Source organism: Tinamus guttatus, unplaced genomic scaffold (genome assembly GCF_059628265.1).
Source record: "Tinamus guttatus ecotype Peru unplaced genomic scaffold, ASM5962826v1 Tinamus_guttatus_pri_ptg000652l, whole genome shotgun sequence".
In the NCBI taxonomy this organism is placed as follows: Eukaryota; Metazoa; Chordata; class Aves; order Tinamiformes; family Tinamidae; genus Tinamus; species Tinamus guttatus.
Window position 1 is genome coordinate 156,603 of NW_028289186.1, and position 24,432 is coordinate 181,034.

At 43.3% G+C, this 24,432-nt stretch overlaps 1 protein-coding gene across 3 annotated transcripts; it reads left to right on the forward strand.

Moving 5' to 3' along the window:
• The first annotated feature begins 238 nt into the window (after window positions 1-238).
• DHRS3 (dehydrogenase/reductase 3) lies at window positions 239-22,651 on the forward strand. 3 transcript variants are annotated; one of them, XM_088536208.1, is made up of 6 exons: window positions 239-254; window positions 19,062-19,205; window positions 19,738-19,857; window positions 20,651-20,889; window positions 21,833-21,958; window positions 22,299-22,651. In XM_088536208.1, the coding sequence occupies exons 2-6, from the start codon at window positions 19,119-19,121 to the stop codon at window positions 22,381-22,383; spliced, it is 657 nt and encodes a 218-aa protein (XP_088392334.1). In that variant the 5' UTR covers window positions 239-254; window positions 19,062-19,118; the 3' UTR covers window positions 22,384-22,651. The 3 variants fall into 3 exon arrangements, with proteins under 3 accessions (XP_088392334.1, XP_088392333.1, XP_088392335.1); XM_088536207.1 differs by lacking the exon at window positions 239-254 and adding an exon at window positions 4,460-4,681; XM_088536209.1 differs by lacking the exon at window positions 239-254 and adding an exon at window positions 5,292-5,307.
• Window positions 22,652-24,432: the final 1,781 nt, after the last annotated feature.

A 24,432-nucleotide genomic window follows, 5' to 3' on the forward strand; every position in this document is an offset into this window, starting at 1 on the left:
TACGTTAGTTTACAAGCTTCTGGTACAAAATTATTAAAAGAATTAGCCTACTGTTCTGTTTTTGTCAAATCTGTATCACGTTGGTTTAGTAGGCTTTCAGTTCAGATTCTTGAAACAATAAACTTCTTGTAATTCTGAGGCCCTTATGGACTTAATTCTTGTCTCCCTTTATCCTTGTGTTTCTTAGAGGCTTTGATGGGACTGAGGCATGCAGACACAGGGAAAAGGCAAATACCCAGCAGTGTAGAAGCAGGGTGAGTATACTAAAGAGAACATAACATGATTCTGTCAGTTTAACACTCCATTCTTGTTCACTTGAGTGCACTTCTCACTGCTGTCTCTTTTCATATGTCTCTTTACATATTTTCATTCCTTCCAATATGAGGAAGTGGGCTAACAGATTGCAGGTGTTGTAATGCAGCATCCTCAAAAGTCTTTGCTTCATATTCAATATCTGAATGTTAGTTACCTGGGGGGGAAAAAAAAAAAAAAAAAAGCTACTCCAAAGTTTTCTGAAGTCAGTGGGAATATTACCACTAACTGTAGTTAGCTTTGAATCTGGCCCTTCACATGCAATACCTTTGTTTTGTGCAAAGTTAGTGTTAAAAAAATAGAGATTGAAAAAATCGGAATGTCATTAGAAGACTGTTTGTTTCTTCAGTATTAATAAACCTACTCTAATTTCTTATTGATCTTTTTTTGCTGATATAGATTTTTTGTTCTTAATTAAACATAGCTGAGAAAACAAAGCAGTTAGTAAAAACTATAAAATCTAGCATGCAATAAAATAACTAACTGCATGCAATGCCACATTCTTGATGTTGCATCCTCTTATCTGCATTCCAGCAAGTCTGCATATGCACTTTGAAAACATTTCTGTTTATAAACACAGCTGTTTCTACACATAGAGGATTTAGAGAAGGTTGTCATCTAGAACTTAGTGAGACACTGATATAACACTGATTTGTTGTGAGACCCTGAGAAAGCAGTAGGATTTCCAAATGTCCCTTTTCACACAGGGCTGGATACAGACTGTTTTCCATCAAGGCTAGATATTAAACAGGGACCTGTTTAATAGTCGTGGCAAATCTTCACTTCCGACATAACACTATCATACTGTTAATGCTTAATAACATATAGAAGGACAGTGTGGAATCATAGAACCACTGGGACACGTTTCAAATGGAAAGTGTGAACTCAAAAGGGGAATGAAATCAAGAAGCACAAAAAGTAAGCTCTTCATTTCTGCAATCCTGACAGGAATATTTCACTAAAAAAAGCTCAGCTTGACAAAAGAATTTCTTTTTTTAAAGGAGGTGTCTTTTTAACCTGTGACTCTGATAGATTGCCCATGGTCAGGCATCTCACACTGGTGTAAAAAGCTGGTACTACTTGGCACTCTGGTGACACAAACTTTCCATTGTGTCATGGCACTACTCTGCATTCCAAGATTTTTATCGCATCTGCCTCACCAGTGTACAGTAGATATTTGGGGATTTTTGTTTCCTTGTTTGAAGTTAAAAACACAGAATTACTCCCCTTCTATTCTGTTAAAATGGCCAACATGGCCAAGTAACTGGTATTCAGAATTCATCCCCCAGTTGTGGAGAAAATTGTTTGTTTTTTTTTCACTGTTATTGATTCCTTCAAGCCATGGCAGCTAGGAAAGAGGAGTAAATCTTCATTGTGAGTATGAGTAAATATAACACAAATATAACAAAAATATAAAACAGTCCAAAAGCAGGGTTTGATTTGTATAGGCCTTCCTACTCTACCTTTGCAGTTGGCAGCTATTGTGCATTCAGAAAATGTAAACGCGTCATTTTGGCTAAGGTCCCAGGGCTGGGACATTCAAGGATAATCTAAATTTAAAGGTATTAATTCAAAACAACTTAGTAAGAATGTATAAAGCCATCTTACCTAAGGCCTCTATTCTGGTTGCAAGCGCTTCATGGTAAATCTAAAATAGAAGTAATATAGTCCATGCTTTCCCTGAAAGTTGAAGAGCATGTTAGGAAAGTAATTCTTTTTAAATTACTGTCTTTTTACTTGAAATATTCACATAGTTCAATTAAGCCAAATCACAATGAATAAAAATAACACTTCCAATATATCTTAGAATGTAATTCAAATGAGAAACAAGTATATGAAATATTCACTAGACTAGTCCCAGTGGCATCAAAGAAACTGCACATGTTTTAAATTAATAATTTAATGTTGCCCTTTCGTTTGAATAACAAGGAGTGTGTGTAGTGTTACTGACTTTCGTATTTTAAATGTGCCTGTGGAGATTTATGCATGAAAATGGAATGAACTAAGGAATCGAGAACCAATTTCATTTTGACAGACTTCAAATTCCTTCCTTTTCTAACACTACCCCTTTCTGCAGCAGAAAGTTGTTGTATTTGTTAACAGTCCAGACGCTGTCATCCTTGTTGCAGCCAGACACTGGGCTCTCTGTGTAATTTCTCTCTCCGCTTTAAAGTTTTTGGACTGAGACGAAAACTGTAGTGCCAGGTGCCTCCCCCAGCTCCACTCCGGAAGGTATTACTGTAAAAACACCCCGAGGTGTGAAACGCTGCCAGGCAGCAATGGAAACTCTCTGTGCTCTGGTTTTTTCACATATGCTAAGTAAGTTGGGGATACCACCTGACTCTGGAATAACTATAACTATAACGTGCCGTTTCTGGTGAGATGCTTCAACTTTTTCTCCCCAAATCTCTTGACAGTGCTGCTCATGTGACAATACGTGGCAGTCGTCTGGTTGTTTCATGTGAGCTCACCTGGCACTTACAGCAAAGGCCGCAGCTGCTTCCTAATCAATGTTGCTTTAGTTTTTCTCAACATCAACACTTCCAAGGAAGTCTTAGCAGAGCTGGAATGCAAGGGATTTCGGTGTTGATCTTTTTGTGTGTGTGTGTTAAAAGAAACCTGTGTGAGACAGGTTTTGAACGGGGCTGGCTCCAGTGATGGGGTTGCAGACCCCGCGGGACACTGTAGACCTTCGGACCACGGCACCCACAGGAGCATTGCCTTGATTTGGAAATGTGAAATCTGTTGCATTTCCCAAGGGGGTTGTGCAGTACATGCACAGGCACCGAGACTCACACATTTCCAAACTTCCTGGTAGCTCTGGGAAGCGCAGAAGTGCCGAACGCTTTCAGCATTGTCATTCCCGGTAATTCTGGTTCGGAGCACTAGATGGCTTCCCAGGACAGCTCATAGTGACTCGGGCCTCCCAAATTAACACAGGGCTTTGCATTTTGTGTAATTTTGGCACATTCTCAGTAGCATATGAAGTGCAAAGCACAGAGTCTTCCTCTGTGTGACTGAGGAGATGGCCACGGGGGCTTGATCCCCAAGAGCATCTCCTGACATCCTAAAAGCTTTGCACATTACGTTATTCTGGTGGCAACCATGACTAGTAACTCTTCATGAAGAGCTCTGTTCAAACGTGTGGTTAGGTCCCCCTCAGACGTGCAACAGTGCAACTAGATGCATAACATACCCAGCTAATGCTTAGCAGTGCAGAGTCGAGCTGGGGAACCTCCTTGCAACACCGTTGCCCTTCCTTCTGCTACCACAGAGCAGCTGGGGGCTGCAGACCTTCTTGCATTGCAGAACGGCCCTGCTAACTGGACAAAAAGTCTTGGGAGGGGAAAAAAAAACAAAGCCGAGATGGGAGCAGAGAAGCCTCCCTCCTCATTCAGTGGTTGCTAAGCCCCGCTCCAAAGCCTCACGCCATGCCCAGACTGCCAGACAGGCAAATCCAGGAGGCAAGTCCCCACCGCACGATCCCGCTTTGGCCATTTAAGCCGGGCACGGGGTCGCCATGGGCCCCCAGCACCAGTTTCCCGAGCCGGCCCTGGCCAGCGGCGATGGGAGGGCAGAGCCGCGGCGGCCCCTCCCCGGGAGCGCTCCGGGCTCCGCGCCTGCCAATCAGCCCCGACGGGCTATAAAAGCTCCGCGCAACGCGGCGCGGGGGGCGGGCAGTGCGCGGGGCCGCGCGGATGTTTACGGGGAGCCGAGCCACAACAGCGAGCTTGCCCCGAGCAGACCCTTTCTCGAAGAGAAAGTGCCGGCAATTCTGCCCGCTTTAAGCCATTTCCTAAGAACAGCCCCGCGCTGCAGGCGGGTCGGGCTGCGCTGCTCTCCAAGTGTAAAACCCTCCGCTTTGGATACCGGATCGTTCTGTGGCTATTTGGAACAGAGGGATGCTTTGCTTTTGATTCTACTTTATCTTCTGTCTCTTTACTTAAAAACAAAACTGCCTTCCAGCTGACCAGGGAGCCCGTTCTCCCAGCCTGCGGCAATCCCGGAGGAAAGCGAGCAAGAAACCCGGGAACAACTTGGCTTTTCGCACCGTGCTGCTCCCGCCCCGCTTCTTTTAGGGGCGGGAGGGGCAAGAAGGGTGTTTTTTTTGTGTGTGTGTCGTCGCTGCTGTGTTTTATTCCCGTGCGGGCGCCGAGGGGCTGGAGCCTCCATGGGCTGGGGGCGGCTGGGCGCGCTGCTGCTGCTGCTGCCGCTGCACGTCCTGGGCCTGGCGCTGCGCGCCGCCGCCCGCCTCGTGCGCCCGCCCGCGCGGCGCGACCTGGCCCGCGACAGCGTCCTCATCACGGGCGGCGGCCGCGGCATCGGCCGCCACCTCGCCAGGGAGTTCGCCCGGCGCCGGGCCAGGAAGGTGAGCGGCGGGAGCCGGGGGGGAGAGCGGGGGATGCGGCAAAGGGGCCGCCCGGAGCCCGCGGCTTCGACTTCCCCGCCTTGGGCAACGGGAGGAAGGGGTGGTGGAAGCAGCCGGCTGCAGAAATGCCCCCTCCAAGGGAGCGGTGATGAATGCGGCATCAAGCGCAGCTCAAACGCAGAGGATATTCCCGCAGCTCCCTGCGTGTAACTCGGGGTGCCGCGTTGTCGCTTCCCCCACGCACCTTGGCGCTGAGGCGCTCAACGCCGATGTTGGCAAGCACCGTGTTGAGGTTTGCAAGTTCTGGAGGGCAGAGCGAGTGGGAGGATCGACCTTTGCACCCAAGCAAGTGTGTTCACGCTCTCGGTTTGGCGGCCGAGCTCCCGTATTTGTTCGGTGCTGCTGTGCTAAGCTGGAGCACTGAGGTGCCACCATTGCTACAGCGGATTCAAGAGCCGCTTGGCTGCAGCTCAGCTGGATGCCCAACACCTGCGGTCACCCCAGCGAACCAGCTGGCATGGAGCAAACAAAGAGCGAGCCCTTTAAAATAAGTGTGGAGATGAGAAATTCTTGGGCAGATTTGTACTTTTCTCATGTGGTGTTACAAAATCCTATGTGACTGCTAGGTATTGTTTCCAGAGTTGTTTTACAGGATTTTTTGTTTTAGCTTTTCTCCCCTGCTGTGATCAAGGTGTTTCAGGTTTTGCCTATCAGAATTAGGGTTTCCTTTCAGCTAAATCCTGGCTATCCCATGAGTCAAAAATGGCACTCAAACTTTCACCGTCTGTGGTACTTAAGCCCTTTCCCCGTGACACAGGACCCTTTTCCTTCCTCAACGTTTCATATAGCAGATTGTACTTAGGGGTAGTAGTCTCCAATCCCTTTGCTGCTATCCTGCTTCCTGTGCTGAAACTTGACTTTGTGTTTTGATGCGGGCTCTGTAGGATGCAAAGCCTCCATTTAGCACTACTGATTTTATGAAAAAGAAAGGGAGAGGACTTGAGGCAACTAGAAGCTGCCCTTCAATAAGACCTGTAACAATTGGATATTCTGTTTTTCTGTTTATCTTCTACTGTAGTTTTATAATTGAGTACAGCTTGAGTCTTGGATTATCATTAATAAGTTAGGACAATTTTTCATTGTTCGGTGTATTCCAAGTCTGGAAAAATCCTTCCACCAAAGGCAGGAAGTCCGGAGACTGAGTACAACTTCACATAGAGGTGGCTGCAAACTGTGGCACTCTGAGCTTCTCCTGGGTGTGCAGTGTGTCCCGCAAGAGCCCTCGGGGCGCGTGCGCACGCGGACATAGTGGCAGCGTTTTGGAGGTAGGCGGCGATATACAACCATAATTTTGAGATAAAATCTCCTGCAAAACAGGTTAGCTGAGAAGGGAGCGTGTGTCACCGCTCTGGGGCTGCACTGCACTTTACCTTGCCTGTCCCCCCTTGCTCCATTGCTCTGCTTCAAATATGACCTGAACAGATAAACGCTGATGGCCCTTTCCTTCTAAAATGTTATCTTCTCATGGTGGTTTGCTGGCATCTCTGGTTCCAGCAAGGGCACAAAGCAGTGTTGTGGTTTTAGTATCAGAAATCTTAGTCTTCTAGATTTTTGTATTTAGTTTCCCAGTGATTTTGGGGGCAGTAAGTCATTAGTCATTGGCCCACAAATGTGCTGTATCAAAAAACAGGGTTTATAGAAGATATGGGGCAGGTTACTATTGTTATGCAGTGAATAGCGTTGGATTTGCTCCAGAACTCAAATACTGTAATTCAAGTTTAACACTGCTCTGTGGAAATGTGTCCGACTGGGGAGTTGTTTTGCTGCTGTTCAAGTCCTGGAGAAATGCACTTTGTGTTTTCAGTGTGTAGTTGTTTGCTTGTAAAATTTTTGCTATTGTTGCTTGCCTGGTTGATCATACTTGAAATATTTTTGACCAGTAAAGTGTCACCTTTGTCTTAATAAAGTTACCAATGTGTGAGACTGAGTGTGGTTAACTGAAATAGCAGAATTGTGTTTGTGCTTGAAAAGGGAAAAGTGGAGATTTTAGCGAGTTTCTAGTGGTTTGTGATTGAATGCCCATGAAGTAAAAATTCCCTTCCAGAATTAATGAGGTTTCTAGCAAGGAATATACTGCACAATTTTGCAAAGACTTGCTCCTTTGAACAGTTTCTCGCCTGAAATAACAGCCATGTACAGATATGGGTAGTCAGGGGAACATAAGGGCTGAATGGATTCATTCACTGATGATTAGAGCTGGAAAATATTACTGAGTTCCTCTAGGCCTTTCCCTGCAAGCATTTTTTATGACTGTGTATTTGCCAGAGATCTGTCAAAGCTGTTTTTGATGATTTCCAATGATGGAGGCTTGATTATATCATTTGTATGCCTTGCTCTTTGTCAGGTCTTCTTTCAGGGCATTTCCTTGATGTCTAAATTTTTCCTTCTATATTTAACTTAATTTGTTCACAGGTGATTTAATCTGGACTCTGACTAAATGAGAGCTTCTTGGTCCTGATACATTCAGGATTATTGAGGTTGGAGAAACCTACCAAAACTGAGTGGAGGGGAGAGATGTAATTACAGTATGGAAACACATTCCCCAACTGTAGTATGTATTTTAGGGCTCAAGGTTATCTGACTGACTTTGGAAGACTAACTTAGGCCTTTCCTATTGGAGACTGGTTAAAAATGAGTTGATTTTTTGCTAGGCTTTTTATTTCCATGGAGAGCTGTGGTCTCAATGATCAATGTGGATCTTCAGCAGCATCTCTACAAGGGAACTTACAACAGCTTTCCAATTCTTTGTGATCATTTCTGTGATCTCAGTTTGTTTCATACTACATATATTTTGTACTTCTGGACTTGCTCCAGGTTGCTTTCTCTCCCTGTCTTTGCCTTTTTGGTAATGATGGCTGTTGGATGGACACCTGGCCTTCCAGGAGATCAGCAGCATTCACAGCATAGGAGAGGTTCCCAAAATACCAAAAGGGCTGTGGGCAGCTGCCTCTGTGTTAGGGAGAGGCCGCTGCTGGTGAGAGTCGCAACCATCTATTCACCTTGAGAGAGTTCTCTGCATTTGTCACTATGCAAGAAATGACCTTGTGCAAGCACTGAGCGATCTCTCCTACTCTGTCCTCTTGCTGCTCGCTTCCTGCAGTGCAGGAGCCTACATGATGTGGTGGACTTCCACACCTGTGCTTTGGATGGAGTAGGCTCTCGGGAACATCTGGACAGACAGGAGTCCTTACTAGATGGCAAGGAGCTGCTGTCACCTGCTGGATGGCCATGACCTCCCTCTCAGAGCTGCAGTCCGGGCGGTTGGCTCTGTTAGTCTGCAAGATACTTTGAGCCGGGTGGCAATGTGATGGCAACAGGGCAATCCCACAAATATAGTGATTATTTTGAAGCATTGAAGACACCACTTAAATTCTTGCTTTGAAAACTGTTCACAGAATTTTTGGCTTATATTGCTAGCTTTCTTTTTCAAGCTAGAACAGATGAGGTCCTCTTTATTTATTTCTCAGTCATTACTTTCACAAAATTTTCAAGGGCAGACTTTAATGTCTTTGTTTAGGAAGATATATTGTCATTTGGGACTGCGGTTGTCTTTTTGTTTTCAATCTAAACAATTCCTCAAGGCCTTGATCAGTTCTAGTAGAAGGTCCTTGTATAAAGTTTCGTCTCTGGTAGCGCTGGTTTATACCCTCTTCATGCCGTACTGTTGTCACAACTGTTCATGAAGCAATGGCCCCAATGAAGGGTCTTTGCAGTTGGGTTAATTCTCTGAACTAATTTGCAGTTGCACATCCCAAATAACTGTGAAGCAGCGTGAAAAGAATCGTATAGGGCTAGGAATAAAAAGTCAGTGGAAGAAGCTTGGAGGAGGTTGAGAACTGTTAAGCTCATTGCTGCTGGGAAACCTGGAGCCAGTTTCCCTCTGAGTTCCAGTGAATTCCAGAGAACTGAGAAACCTCATAGAAATCTCAGGTGCCTGAGAGCCTTTTAAAATTAGAGAGTTTCAGCTGAGTGAGATTTTTGGACTCTAGTTTGGGTGGGAGTATTGCATATGCAGAGACCATACAAAAATAGTGATTAAGTCTTAGAAATTAGACTCATATGCCCAGAAATGCAAGTTTTTGGAACTTGTAAAATGAGCTTCTGCAACATTCTTCCCCATTGTGTGCATAATTTGTATCTAATTCTACAAGTACTTTGATTTGTGTGAATCATGTTGATGTACTCTTGTTCTGATTTGTATGTATTAACATATATGTTCAGACCAATGCTATATATTAAAAGATTAACTGCACCATGATAACAGCTGGATATAAAAGTAATACTCATCTCCTGAAGTGAAGACATAACAGCAAGACCGATGCTGATGAATGACTGAAGTAGTTGTTCAGAGCTGTGCCCTTTTTCAAGATGTAGGACAAAAGCTGTTAGGATTATCTTACATGGATTCTGGTAAGAGATCTTCATCTAAAATGCCTTTAAAAATATTGTTCATTCTTAGCCATCCATCTCTGAATTCACTTCCAGAACCTCTAGAATTCTCTGCTAACCTCTTCTTAAAGACAGATCTTGCATAAAGAAGAAGCTGACATCAAAGTCTTAACACACAAGAATTTTAATCTGCCACAGAGCTCCATCCAGATTTGCTACAGTCTTCCAAACTAGAAGACGTTTAATTTGTCATGTACAAAGGAGCACAATTTATGTGCCGGAGGAAAGGGGGGAGGGATGAGCTTGCATACCTGAAGTAAATTTAACAAGTAAGTCCTGCTTTGTTTTCTGCCCTTTTTTAAATCCACTGCATCTGGGCCAGACATCAAGACACTTGAATTCTGCAAGTAATAACCAATTTCTGACATGTATTTTATAATCCGCTTTGAGTTCAGAACATGAATAGACTTGACCTTGCCACCCCGGAGAAGATTAATATGAGGAAAAGAGTTGATTTAAAATCAACAGAATCTCAGACTACAAGGAACTGTTTTTCCAAGAATGTGATTAATCACAATGGGTTTATTTTTAATAGGCCCTGTGATCTAACATAATGAAATCATAAATCCTTTTAGATGATGGTTTTTAAAAGAAATGGTATACCATACCCAATGCAGATGCAGTACTGTACAAATAGATGCTTAGTTGGACTGGTGTACAATACTTTGGAAAAAAGGGTAGAATTTACATATTAGTATAGAGTGTCTGTCCACATACTGAATCCTTTTTATGCCCTGTGGAGATACCAGAATGACAGATAGTCCATATGTCTAATGCATTTATCTGTAGTAGTTTATCAATCCAAATAAGTGTAACTAGCTGTCTTGAAAAGATAACTTGACATGTCTCAGTGCAATAGATACAATAACCTAAAAGGAAATACTGTATCGAAGAGATTATTTCTTGTGATATTAAATTCTAACCATCCATGGTATCAGATGATTTAGATATTTTAGTACAATGAGAAAACTTGCCCATCTTGCAGATGTCAGGCTGTTAATCTCTCCTATGGTGGTGGAACAATCAGTTGAAAGAAAAATGAGCTGAACAGTTTGGGAGGTATTTTTAATGGCGGTAAATGCACTTAATCTTACAATGAATTACTAGACTATGTCTTAACTTGCCAGTGACCAGAATTATGTGAGAAGTTGGGGAGTGAACATTTTCCCATGTCATGTAAAATAACTCTTGTTGATGGAGTTTAAGGATGGGAAGAAGATCCCTTGTGTCCAGTCCCAGGCCCAGATGGCATCTAGCCTGCTATGTGCGCTGGTGCCAAGGCCAGCAGTCGGAATAACTTGCTGAATAAGTGTCTCTCGTTGGCAAATACTACCAGAATTAGTAGATATCTGCTCTCTTGATGCCTCTGAAATAATGCCCTCCCCGTGGCTGTTTCAGTTTCTCATTGAGAGCTTGCCTGTTGTTTGTTACAAGCATTTTGCATTGACAAGAAGATGCTTTGATCTGTGTTTTTCACCTTATTTGAAGGGATTCAGTCATCCCTATTTTATTTGCGTGGTTCCAGCGCCTCCCATGACTTGTAAATCCACTGGGTTTCTCCTGCACTTACGTCACCTGTCTGGTACAGGCTTGGAAAAAAGTTGACTGGGAACTGTAGAACTATTTTCATCTGAAGCATTAACATATATAGATAGTTTTTACTGCGTTATAAAAACATTTTAAAATTTGATCAGTATGAATCATGAAAAAGAGTTAAAGATGCTATTGATCTAATGCCTAATTAGTCTGACACCAGAATTTGCTTTGAGTGACCTTCTATTTTTAAGTATTTGACTGAAAGGCCTAGAAAGAATCCAAGATTGTGCACAATCCAAATTACGCATAATTAAGAAAGGATTTTGCAGACAGCCAGCCTTATGTTGACACATTATTAATTACAATTTATTGAATACGTTGCTTGTATTCATCACTTGTTTTGTTTAGCATAGGGATTTCTGTCCAACATTGCCCAAGCAAACGTGTCATTGCTGCAGTCAGTGTTTGACCCCTCAGTCAGTGTAGGCATCAGCTTGCACTAGTTGTACTGATAGGTAGTGCTTGTCTCTTACATATGTTTTCCTTTCCATTAAGTCCTGGACTGAAACAACTAGTGTGTGTTTCATTTCTGTGTATGCTGAGCATTTGTATCAGTGAAACCTTCAGACACTGACAAAACCTTATTTCAGATTTTTTTTAAACAATCTTTGCTGTACAGCAAATGTCTCCTCCATTGCTATTGCTGTTGAATTACTACTCAAAAAGAAGCATGAGGTTTTAAAGGGAAAACCCAATCCTATTTGCTTATTTGCTTTGTATGTGACTCTGGGTACAACCAAGTGAAGTTTTCAAGATTTTCTGCACATTTGAGGAGTGGACAAACTTGCAGCACTTCAAACAAAAGCAGCAATTTTTGGCTACTTGTTTGACTGTGGATGACGGACTTTAAAAAGCACCTCAAATATTACAAGACTTGGAATAAATTTATGGGAGTGGAAAATCCTGTTGTTAAGAGATTTCACCTTTCCTGGCCCTTAAAAAGAAGAGATTGACAGGACCAGCAGACAATTAGATCTCTTCTCCTTGGAGATTATGTTAGTGTTTGTCTTGGATCTGTCATTTTAATCTCCTTGCTAATAGTAAACAGACAGCCCATCTCTGAACAGAACATTCCCTGGGACGCATTTATCCATCTTATGTTCTGCAGAGGGAATGGGATATAATAAGATTTGGTTTTAGCAACTTGGAATTATCTGACTGCAAACTGAATTCTCTGTGCCCTGCCTCCTACAGAAAGTACAAAAAGAGGACAAATTTCAGCTTACTGTTTGCAAGTGAAGAAGTGGTGCTTCCAAACGCAATATAAAAGCCATGCAGCTGGTACAAATACTTTCCCAAAGCGATAATAGAGCAGGGCTGGCTCTTACTACAGTGAGCTGTCAGAAATGATGCAAGAACATTTCCAAGACCCTTGGGAAACCAGGAGTCTGGTCTCACTGAACTGAGTTGCTTGACTTGGGCTTTTGCGATACGCTGACCTTGCAGTACTGCAGAGTGTTCTGTGTGTTGATTGCTATTTGATTTTAATCCAGGCATCTTAGAGATTTTTGTGTCCTGTTTTTAAGTGCTGTTTTATGGAAGCATGAACTTTGCCTCTTTGAAACACTTGGCCATCAAAGGGGTTTTTTAAGGGTTTCATTTCCTTAGGTGACGTGTAGCAGTTGCCGCTTGGTGTGTGACACCTTTTATGCCATCAGACGTGTGTGTGTGCAATGATCTGGCACCTTGCACGTCCTTTAGAGCCTGGGGTTCAGCAGTGGGTCAGCCAGCTCCTAATGACATCATTGCACTTGTTTACTGCTCGCTTCTGGTTTGGTTTTGATTCACAAGGTTTAGACACAATTAGGTTATTTGTATCAAGATTTAGGGCTTCCATGGACTCTTGCAAAGAAGATTATCTAATTTATTCTACTGGGAACTAACACTTGTGTTCTGTGATAGTTTAGTTGGTTTTATCTTTACACCAAAGTGAATTAATTTCATTTTGTGTTTTCATTTTGCAGTGGCCTAAAGAGCATGCATGTGATCAGCCACTCCATCTGAAGGCTGGGACTTCCCAAGAGCAGTAACTGCTTAATGTGCCAGAGATGGCTTTGCAGTAGCCTGGCCAGCCTCTTTATTTGAAATAAATATAATTGCAGTCGAACCTGGTTGGAGTTGGCTTGGGTCAGCTAGAGCTGTGCTGTTTCTCGCATTTTTTTTTAAGTAGATGCCAGATAATAATGCTCAGAAATTCTGCCAAATTGCATAGCAACAATCACCATTTAAAAAAAAAAGGGGGGGGGGCATAAAAAGCTGGGAAAGTAAGCAAATATTAAAGGTTTCTTCTCAAGTAGCAGCCCTTGTTTTCTTTGAATAAAATACTTGTAGGGATAACTCATTTTGACAGCCTTTAGATGATTTTTAAATGGTAGTAATTTTCTTTTTTAGAAGAGAAAAGGCTTATACAAGAGCTTGTCTGAAACTGTTGATAGCATTCAGTTTATCTATGGATTTAATGCCGGCTCTTTTAAAGCTAATGCTTCTCCATTAGCTTCCCTGCAGACTCCCCTTCACTAAAGGGTTGCATCACAAACATGCAGATGCATGTGCATGATCCTGAGCATCTCCTGGGCCCTTCTGGAAGGTGATGACTAATGCCAGCTTTAGAAACCTTGCTCATCCTTAGGCTGGTGTGTTTGATTTTGTTGCAAGCCGTTCTGCCAATTTAGCAACGTTAAATACTCCCCCAGTTCTTTCCCTCACATTGCTCCAAGGACTGTGGTTACAGAGACCGTAGTGAAGTTTTATATATCCCCCCTGCCTCCCATCTAAATGGGTAAAGTTCAGAGGCAACAGACTCTTCAGTTTTCATTGAATCAAGCAATTTCAGGAGTCACTCTGCCTTCACAAGGTGACAGACACAGCCCTGCAGTGAATTGTGACCATGTTTTTGATTTCAGGTGTCCCCTGTTAAATCCCTGTAATCTCAACTTCTTACTGCTTTTAGCTTTACAAAAATGCTCCTAGTTTTTGGTGTCTTAGCTTTGTGGTATCATAGTAAATGTTTAGCTCTATTACTTGCACATGTTAAGAACTCTTCTCTGATTGGTTTTGTGCAACACAAACATATGCAGCATTTTGGAAGAACGAAAAAAAAAAGAGCAAATAGCAAACTTTCGGTTATGTTGCAATATTACATGTTGGACCTTGTCCTTTTCATCAAGCAGATCCAGCAAATTCTCTTTTAAAATGTTATTTATTGACTTTCTATCCTTTTATCCTGTCTGCTGTCCTTGGGGTACAAAAAGACTTTTGGCACCTGTGTTATTTACGCTCCCTATAATTTCCTGAGATCTCCATGGACATTTTTGCAGGAATCTGGGTTATAGGGATGGCATGCCAAAGGTGGCAGCACTCTAGCTGTTTCTACAGAATGGAGTATTGTATTTCCCGTGGTAAACATCTTCAAAATCTTACATGAAATGTTTTAACTTCAATAAAAAGAGCCCCCTCTTCTCATCCCCAGCCCCGTGCTGCCACTTCCACCAGCTTTGCAGCCTATGACTTTCTTTGCTGGATATTTCCCCATGCACTTTGATTCTCTGGAGCAGAGGCGAGTTCTAACACATGGTGTGTTAGACATTTACCATTTTAAAAAAAAATCTGTCGTTTTTCCCCCACAACCGCCTCCCTCAGCCTTTGCCGGGTGACAGCCCGTGGCCACTTGGCGCTTTTGCAGGAACGTGCACTCGGTTTGACCCTGTCGCAGCGTTAATAGGATTGTAAAGGCTGACTCCTGCATGACCTCCTCTTGCAAACAACCCTCACCCTTCCTGTGCCGCTCTGCACCGCGGAGCTGCAAACTGCTGCTCCCAGCGCAGCCTGGAGCCGCATTTCATGCTGCAGACGAAAGCAATGGAGAAAAAGAAATGGAAAAAAAAAGGCAGCGGGGGGGCACCTGTCCTTAAGTAGTCCTGGGTGTGAGAACAGTGGCCGTTTGTTCACTGCTGCTCCTAAATGGCTGCGTGCAGACAGAAATGTAAAGGTTCTCTGCAAGGAAAGCTGCCTTGAGCAGCAGGCAGGTGTTCACATGCTTTCCCATGGATTTTTAGGTGCTGTTCCCGTTCCCGCAGAGAAGGAAAGGGGGTGGCTGGGGTACCGTTGAAAGAGGCTTTGTTTAGCTGGATAATGCTAATCTCATTGAGTGCTAAGTTAAAAGATAAAGTAATGCACTTAAAGTTCTGCCTCCAGACCAAAGGAATTGTATTCACTCCTTTACTGTCCCTACAGTGTCTCTTTAGACCTTTTATCCTCATTGCTGTCTATTACGCTGGCTTTCACTCAAGGCAGTGCACAATAAGGACTGAGTCTTGTGCTCAGCATGCTGGCAGCATTCAATTTTAAATTAAACTCTTATAGTGAAATACTTTTACAACCTCTAAATGCTGATTTAGAGAAGCTTGTGAGTAAAACAGGCAAATGGGCTTACTCTCTCGAGTCCCCCATGCTTATCTGCAGTTATACCAGTCCCTTGCAGCTTTGATATTCACTTTCTGCTGTGGGAATTGATAATTTTTTTCCGGCGCTTGCTTTGTTTGCTTACTTTTACACAAGTGTCACTAAGGGGCTGGGTTAAGTATTTTGACCTACTACAGGCATCAAAAGGTTCTTTTCCCTTCTCCAAAGCTTTTCCGCAGGGAGCAGCCGCACCTTTAACCTTAGTCTTCGGTGCCTTGCCCCGGAGAGGCCAAGCAGCAACTTGCCTGACTTCACCCTGAGGGCAAGAGAGGGGAAAGGGTGGAGGAGAAAAATCTTTATGCCATTGACAACAAAATACGGGAAGGGTTTTGAAGCTGTAGGGTTTAGCCTCCTGTTTTCACAATAGATGAAACTGTCGGGGGTTGTGGGGCACCCTGGAATGTCTTTGGGGGGCCACCTGTGAGGTGCCAGTAGCCGGTGTTGGTGTCCTGGGATAAGGCAGTGGGTTATGCACACACTGTGCTGTTGCATTGGAAAAGATGAGGCGTGAGCAGCACTCTACTAAAATACAACCGAGCTAATCCCAGGGAAGCGTGAAGGAATGGTTCGTGTTCTGTCCCCAAAACAGACACTTTTGCTGTGGGCTCCTTCTAGTGCTGGTCTTGTTCTTTGGAGGGGCAGAGGTTAGCACAGCAGGTTTGCTGAAGATCCAGTGCCAAATTAATTGGTGATACAAAAGGGTAACATTCCTTTGCTGTTTTTCTTGACTTGTGTTAGCAACAAAATCGGACCAAGCAGCTAAATAGCCTAGTAAATGATGTAAAATCAATTCTAACCTTATCTCTTTCGCCAGCATTGTACTGAGGGCTCTGGTGTGCAGATCATGCGTGTGTGTTCAGGGTGATAGTAGCGTCAGTCTGGACAAGTTCGTATAAATTAGCAGCCTTATCTGATTCTGTGTCTCTCAGCAGCATAACTCTGCCCAATTTGCGTTGCGGGAAAAAGGCAGGATTCAAAACTGCTCAAGTTTGGGGCTCCTGGCAAGTAGCCAGCACAGGCCTCTGTTAGCAGGTCTTGCCTTAGGCCAGCAGCAGCGAAACCTTCCTTTTGGCTCCCCTTCGACCTCGGGGCATGTCTCATTATCAGATTAAAGTCCAGAGTTAAACAAGTCCTCGGGGAGCGGAGGATGTGGCGCCTGCCGAGCCTGCCGCTCCAGCCGCAGCAATTTTCCTAAGGCCAGATAAGGCGCTCCGTGACTTGCTGGCGGGTGCAGAGATAAGGTTTGTTTTGCAAAACCTGTTCACGAATAAATCCTGAGAAAATCTGCCCTGAACCCTGACAACCCCGCCATTAGCTACTTGGAAGCTAATTAAGCGGGGGGAACACACCAAGATCCCCTGTCACGGTAAATCCATCAGCGGGTGCCGTGGCCGGGTGGCTCCTTCCCCGCTCGCCGCGGCGCGGGCGATTGCTTTAACTTTCCACCTGCGCGGGCGGCCGCCGGGGTCAGCGCGAGGTAAGCGCAGGGCCCGCAGCAGCGGGGATTAGCCGCCTCGCTGGGCTGCTGCCCTCGGCAATTTTCTGGTCAGTAACTTTGTGAAAGGAGAGCGTGTCTAGTGCGGTAGGGAGAGGATGACGAGATGAAGGGGAGATGAAAGCCTCTCCAGAGCGGAAAACTGTCTGTCCAAGAACTTCTCCAAGACACAGATTAAATATTCTTCCCTCCGCCGTTGCATAACAGGGAGCGGGTGGCTGCGCAGCCTCCTGGAAGCTGTGGGACAATCTACAGCATTTCTGCTCTCTTTCCGTCCTCTGCATTTCTCCCTGTCACAGACAGGTATTTATGTGACTGAAAGTCCTTTTCTCCAGGACCTAAGTCTCCAGTTGGGATATAGTTACTGCCAATTCAGAATTAAAAGGGAGCGGGAACACAGATCAGACTCTTGGACTCATGTCTATACACTGAAAATTCTGCCTCCTAATAAAAGGGAGCATTTCCTAAGCTCCAGCTCTACACTGCTTACAAATACAGAGCACTCAAATCCTAACCAGGGCAGGATGAAGCTGCTGGGAGATGCTTTTCTTGGTATTGACTAAGCAAAGGGTGATGTGAGAGTTACTGAAGTCCTTGCATGTAAAGAGAAGTACCAACTGCTCCACTTCAGGCTGGAGCTCATGGGGCATCAGAAGGACCCAGGCTCAGCCCCGCAGTCCTTCATCTGTTCAACTGCAAGCAAACCTTTAGTTCAGGAGCATTCAGAGCCTGCACGTTTATCACTGATGCTTAAGCTCTCAGGTTCTGCCCTGTATCTGCTTTGGTGAGTACAACCTCAGGAGCGCCGGACAGCAAAGGACCAAATTGCGGATTCTGCAGCCGGTGGATTTCAGAGAGTTGAGGACTTACAAGCTGGTTGGTAGGCAGTCTCCTCAGGAGGCAATAGAGTAGAATAAGGACCTAGAAAAACAGTGATGAAACCACTGCAAGCAAGAAGAAAAGAGGGAATTATTGCCTACGCAGTAATGCAAACGAAAGCCTTCTGCTGAGGAGCCCTCAAAAGTGAGTCTAAAGCAGCAAGTAGAAGTTTCATCCTTTTTAAAGATTTGATATTTTGGGAGGCCAGAGAAAAGTCTGTGCCAGTTTAAAGTCTTGGCTAGATGTGAGAGAGAAATTGAAGCCTCAGATGATCTTACAGGAGCATTCAGGCTTGAATTTGGACCAGAAATGTGGTGTATTGAATTTTGAGTTTATCCATCTGTAAAAAGTAGCAAAAATGACAGCAGGAAATCTGACTTCCCACTGTGCTGTTAGGGAACTCTCACCTCGCACAAACGAATGGTCTTTTATTTACTGCTTTTCTCTTACGCAGTCTGAAGCCTTCACCTGACTGTGAATGGCATTAGGGACTTGAAAACTTCTAATGGAAAAAATCATCACTAAAGTTCATGCTGTTAGAGGGATAATCAGCAAATTCTCTCTACCCCAAATGGCCTAGCTTTTAATGGGGTCATCTTGCAAGATTATCTGTAGGATATTAAAGATCATGAAGTGTTGGGTCATAAAAAAAATTATGTCCAAGAGTTGCATCACATGCGGATGTAATGTCAAGAGGTCATCTGTTGCTTAACTGTCCTTCCATACGCATTGCCTGACAATTCATTGCACCAATGACAACCCGCGAGAACAGGAGGCCATATGGGTGTTTGAAACAGCTGAAAGGGACGACTGAGGGTTCGTCTTTTTATTTTGCAATAGCAGCATGAAGCCATGGAGTGCTAGGCACATGAGGTTTATTTCTTGCCTTAATTACTCAGCCCATCTGATGCCTTATTTCTCTTTCTCTCCTCTTTCTCTGTATCCCATCACTATCCAATTTGTCAGTTATTTTTTCAGCATTTGCACTTGACTCATCCAACCCTACTGAGAGGCTCAAGTCCACGTTGACACAAGCTCATGACTCTGTGGGCATCAAGCTTGATGCTTACATTGGCAGTTGTGGTGATTTTTTTTCCTCCCCTTTCCACATAGCTGTAGGTTGTGAAATGTGTGTGTGCTTGCAGTTGAGCAGTATTTTGCAAATATTTTCTCAAAGCTTATGAAATACCTCAAGTAGGATTTTCTGATTTCACTATGATTTGTTTGTAAAGAACAGGCTGTAAAGAGAAGAATCCCATATCCTATACATCATTTTAATCATGGTTCAGAAATCATTGTTAGTCTTAAATGAAAAAGTGCAAGAGAGCTGGCAGTGAAAGCACGTTAAATATATTCTTCAAATTGTTTGAATTAGAAGCATGTTTTAATTATTTTAGATTCAAAGCAGAGTTTGACCTTAACAAAAGTTTCTTGCTGCAGATCATCCTGTGGGGTCGAACTGAGAAATGCCTGAAGGAGACCGCAGAGGAAATCAAGATGATGGGGACCGAGTGCCATTACTTCATTTGCGACGTAGGAAACCGAGAGGAGGTCTACCAGCAAGCCAAAGCTGTGCGGGAAAAGGTTGGTATGTGTGGAAACAGCATTTAATAATTCACTCATCTTTGATGGGGAAAAAACCTCCACTGGCAAATTAGGAATGAAGCAAAGGTAGACATTTCTTTATGTCAGAAGGTTTTTGTCCTGTTTTTTGCCACAAGGTAAACATTTTCACCCATACCAGGAAGGTATGAATGACAACTAATCAAATTTTGTCATTTCTACATACTAGTACATAAATATCTGCCCTAGGAAAAAAGTAGCAAAGAACTTGCCTTCCTAATTTTATATTAATTCTTATACTCTTAGAATACCAAGATGAGCTTGGACAGAGAAGAGGTATGTGAGAAAGACTGGATTCAACATGGATCCAAATGATGTTGTGCAAAGATCTAGTTATCAGTTTACATGATCCAGAAGGATTACAGAACCCATGGGCAAAAATGCCAAAAGCTGTGAAAATAGTAATGTATTCAAGCACTTCTGGAAGGCCAATAGTGACTCCTGGTTTGTGAGGAGAGGTGCTAGTTGTGACAAGTCATTTGTGTTTTTGCAGGTGGGTGATATCACTATCCTAGTGAACAATGCTGCCGTGGTCCATGGTAAGAGCCTGATGGACAGCGATGACGATGCACTGCTCAAATCACAACATATAAACACACTGGGACAGTTCTGGGTAAGTTGAGCTCTTGTAGCTCATGTATTCAGATTTGGGAATGAGGGTGACAGATTACAGCCAGTGAACATTTGGCTGCTGCTCGGCCTTTCTAAATGATGCTTAGTAAAATCAGCCTGACACAAGAGAGAGACAGGAAAAACAGTGTGAGGGGCAAAGGCCAGAGGAAAGAAGATGAACAAAAATTAAATTTGACAGGCTCTCTCAAATGGATTTCAGTTACTTCTAAAATATCATATTAAAAGCTTCCAGTAGTTACACAGTATTTGATGTTCTTACATCCCCATTCTGAGATTTCCAGTAAAACATCCGATTTCCTCTGAGAAAAACCAAGCACGCAGAGGAGAATTTTCTGCCTAGTGATGTGTGTGGAGAGGAGCACGAGGCTGCATTGCTCAAGGAAGGAAGCTAGCACGAACTCATTCCATTTCTAATTAGATAGAAATAATTATAATAACAAAGAAAATGAGTTCTTTGTGATCTAATCTCTTTACTGGAGACTTTATCCTCTTTAAGAACTTCTTAAACATACAGAGCATTCTGTTCATGGCCTTCATCTGTGGCCACCATTCACATATATGCCAGGAAAGGTTTTGCTTTTTTGCACAAACTTTGTTTAGAAGCTTTCAAAGAATCACAAGGCAACAAAGCATTCTCTCCTTTCTTAGCTTAATGGACAGCTCAGTTCAGTTTGTTGTCTCTGTCACCTTATTTTTCAGTCACTACTGTTTTTGTTGTATCTCTGCTGAGCAAAACTTTTTTATTTTTATTTTTCTTCTCTGTTGTTCTTCAGACCACCAAAGCATTCCTGCCAAGGATGCTGGAGTTGCAGCATGGACACATTGTTTGCTTGAACTCTGTCCTGGCCTTGTCAGCCATCCCTGGTGCCATTGACTATTGCACCTCCAAAGCCTCTTCCTTTGCCTTTATGGAGAGCCTGACCTTGGGCTTGCTAGACTGTCCTGGAGTGAATGCCACAACAGTCCTGCCCTTCCACACAAGCACAGAGATGTTTCAGGGCATGAGAATCAGGTCAGTCCAGGGGAGCTAGCATAAAACATCTCATTTTAAATGAATCATCAGAATACACTCCTAATTAATGCTTCATTTAGTTAAGAGAATTCGATGTCTCATTTGACCGCCTGGGAACAGAGGGTCACCCTAGGCCGCCCGGGACTCATCAGACTGGTTCCTTGGGTTTGCTGCCACATTCATACAAACTGCCTGGGCTGTGTGAGAATGTGTCTGCAGCGTTTGCTTCTACAGAGAAAACTGAAAGCTATTTTTCACTGAGTGTTTTGGGGCCATTTGCAGCCACTAGAGAGGGAGGGGAAGCAATCTGAAAATTGAGGTAATTCAAAAGGGAGCAGCCTATGAATTACTTGAGAATTAACAGTACAAATTCCTTCTTTATTCATTCAAATTCTTAATTCTTTCCCAGTGAAGGGAGTGACAGCCACAGACTGAAATTAATCATTTACAAGGGACAGAATGACCCATTAATATAGTTTGTGCTCCTTTAGCCAAGGGAAAATATGCAATGTTGTGCCACTGTTGGACCCAGCAGAAGTCCTATTCTTGGTATCAAAAGCAATGAGGGAAGATCACCTGTCGAGAGCTTGAATCAAGCAGGGAGCAGACGAGAGGAAGAACATTGGCACTGAAAAGACAGAGCTGTGATGTTAGCTTGCAAATTGCCTAAGCAAATCCCTGAAGCAAGGTCCTGAATACACTCTGCCACTGCCTCCTAAGGACTGCAGCATGTTTGTTCCTTAACTCTTCAGCCAATCCAGTAGTACAGGACTGGAACATAGAATTACAGACCTGGCTTTCATTCTCTGTTCCTTCTAGTCTATTTTGGGTATCAATGCCACTAACCAGTGATAACTTAGGGGGCCCCAGGACTTTGACTGGTATCTTAAACAAGGAGCTTGGTTAATGAGTAATTATTTTATTTTTTACTTTATTTATTCAGGTTCCCTAATCTTTTTCCTCCTCTCAAGCCAGAGACTGTGGCTAGGAGGACAGTGGACGCTGTTCAGACGAACCAAGCCTTCCTCCTCCTTCCATGGACCATGCGTGTGCTCGTCATCCTAAAAAGGTAAATATTTCCATTCCCAACTATAGCCTACACAGTTAGGCATGACTGGCTTACAGTCCGGCTGCCTCTACACCAAGGTGAACTTCAGTTTGGCTGTTACCTGATACCCAGGACCAGACTGGTTCCTCCCCTCCCATGAAGGAGAGAGATATGAGCAAAGGGGAGAAAATTTTATGAGCCAGCAAGCTCTGATACACACTGACAGCTGCTTTTTCTGCTTTCACTAGCTCCCTGATCATGCCAGCATGTATGTTTACACGTGCAAACTTACATGTCCTCTTATTAGAACAGATTGAAAGGTTTGTCTGTTTGGCTTATTTTCCTTCTGCTTTTCCAACAGCATTCTCCCTCAGGCAGCACTTGAAGAAATCCATAAGTTTTCTGGAAGCTACACCTGCATGAACACTTTTAAAGGACGAACATAGACTTGGTGGTGCAAAGACTGTTCCTCAGTGAAACCAAGGCAAGCATGAGAATCCTGTCAAGACTCTGAATCAGCCGTCTTGGCTTTTAGCCTGTTCATGTGACTTGTGCTGCTCTAAGGCAACACATTTCTTGCAGGTCATAACCATAGTAACATGACCTTTGCACAGGACTGAATGACTAGACTATGGACCTTTGGAAAGAAAAACAGAAAGCGTGAAATGTTTATATGATGTTTAATTCTTTAGAGTCCATTGTTAAATCTACTCACAGTTTTAAGATGTAATTTTTGTTTATAAAATATGTATAGGCTGTTTCAGCTGAGAGCAGAATATCATATCCCGGACTTTACTCATCTCTTCAAAGGAACTGCAATTACAAACTGATACTGTTTTCTTTCCCGCTTTTTAAATGGAGAAAAAAAAAAAAAAAAAACTTTGAAGAACTACAAATTATGGACATTTAGTGGAAGCTTCCGTCACTGGTTGTGTTTTTCATTCACTGATGAAGCTGTTCCCAACTCACATCATAGGGAAGGAGCAAAACTGCTGTTTTCCTTAATAAAGGCCACTTAGGCCAGGCCCCAGAGAGCTGACTGCACCCGTGAAGGTGGGACAGGGATGCTCAGTCAAACGAGCAGGCAGTTTGAATCATGGAAGATTCAGATTCCTTCTGCCACTCATATATAAATTTTAATTTTCTTTCTGAATGTTTTTGTCCATTTATGATATATATATATATATGATTATATATATATAAGCATTACTCTGTTGACTGGCACACACACGTAGGCTTCGGATTGAGGATGAACAAAATCTAGAGCCTGCTTTTGCAAATATACATTCACTGACATAATTCATACAGAAGAAAATCCATTGTATCAATCCTCACAGTGAAAGAAGTGGAATAATGCGCTAAAAATAGAAGCACTGCAATGCTCACAAAGTGTGAAGTTAGCAAAGACATGATTAAATGCACATTGAATTCAAGTGGGAATATACCCGTTATTTTTTAGGGCATCAAATCACTGATCAGACAAAAGTGATAAATACTGCTTGGTGTGAAATGCCAGAAGCAGCTAGACATTTGTTTTGGTAATGATATACTCTCTTTGACAGCCTAGTAGGAGCAATACTGCATTCCTGTGCAGTATGCAGCATGAGGTATAGCAATGTAATGCAAATGTTATTGGAAAGCTACTAAGAGGAATTAATATAATTGCAATACAGGGAGTAGCAAGTCTGATGGGAGAACACCAGGGAAGCGCCTCAAGGAAAGTCATGTGCTTAAAGTAAAGGAGTGAAGTTAAAGTGCCTGACTTGAATTTCAAGCCTTTTTATAGATGTCCTGTGTGGCCTTGGACAAGTCACCTAATCTCAAAGTGCACCCTGACATTCAAAACAGATATTTGTAGTGTTTCCCTACCTCAAAAGCTGTAAATCTAACTACCTTGATGTTTGTGAGATAACAAGCAAATTCATGGAACATGACATAAAAAGTAAAACCGGACTTTGTTTATAAACCAAAAGATGCTACGCAGAAACAGAGAAGAGGAAAAAAAATCTATATTCTAAAATAATAGAATATCATTTCTTAGAAGAGATCTGCGTTCCAGAAGAAAAGCTGTGAGCTGCATTTGAGATACTTCTTTGGTTCTGACATAGAGAATGGGGACAAGCTACTTAGATGCAGTGATGAGCATGTAAAAATCTGAAAGTCTGATCCTTGCTGCAAATCAGTAGACGCCTCTTTTTGGACAGTTCACGAAGCAAATGCTGCAAAGGGTGCCAGTGATGCAAGCCCATCTGCCTGGATGTTCAGATTCTCCTATCTAGGTCAGTGCTTTCCTTCTGAGTGCAGAACATAGAAGCTTCAGGACTGTGCCAGCTTTGCAAAGATTTTATAGAATCACAGAATGGTTGAGGTTGGAAGGGACCTCTAGAGGACATCTAGTCCAACCCCCTGCACACGCAGGGTCACCTAGAGCACGTGGCACAGGACTGCGTCCAAGCGGGTTTGAAGATCTCCAGAGAAGGAGACTCCACAACCTC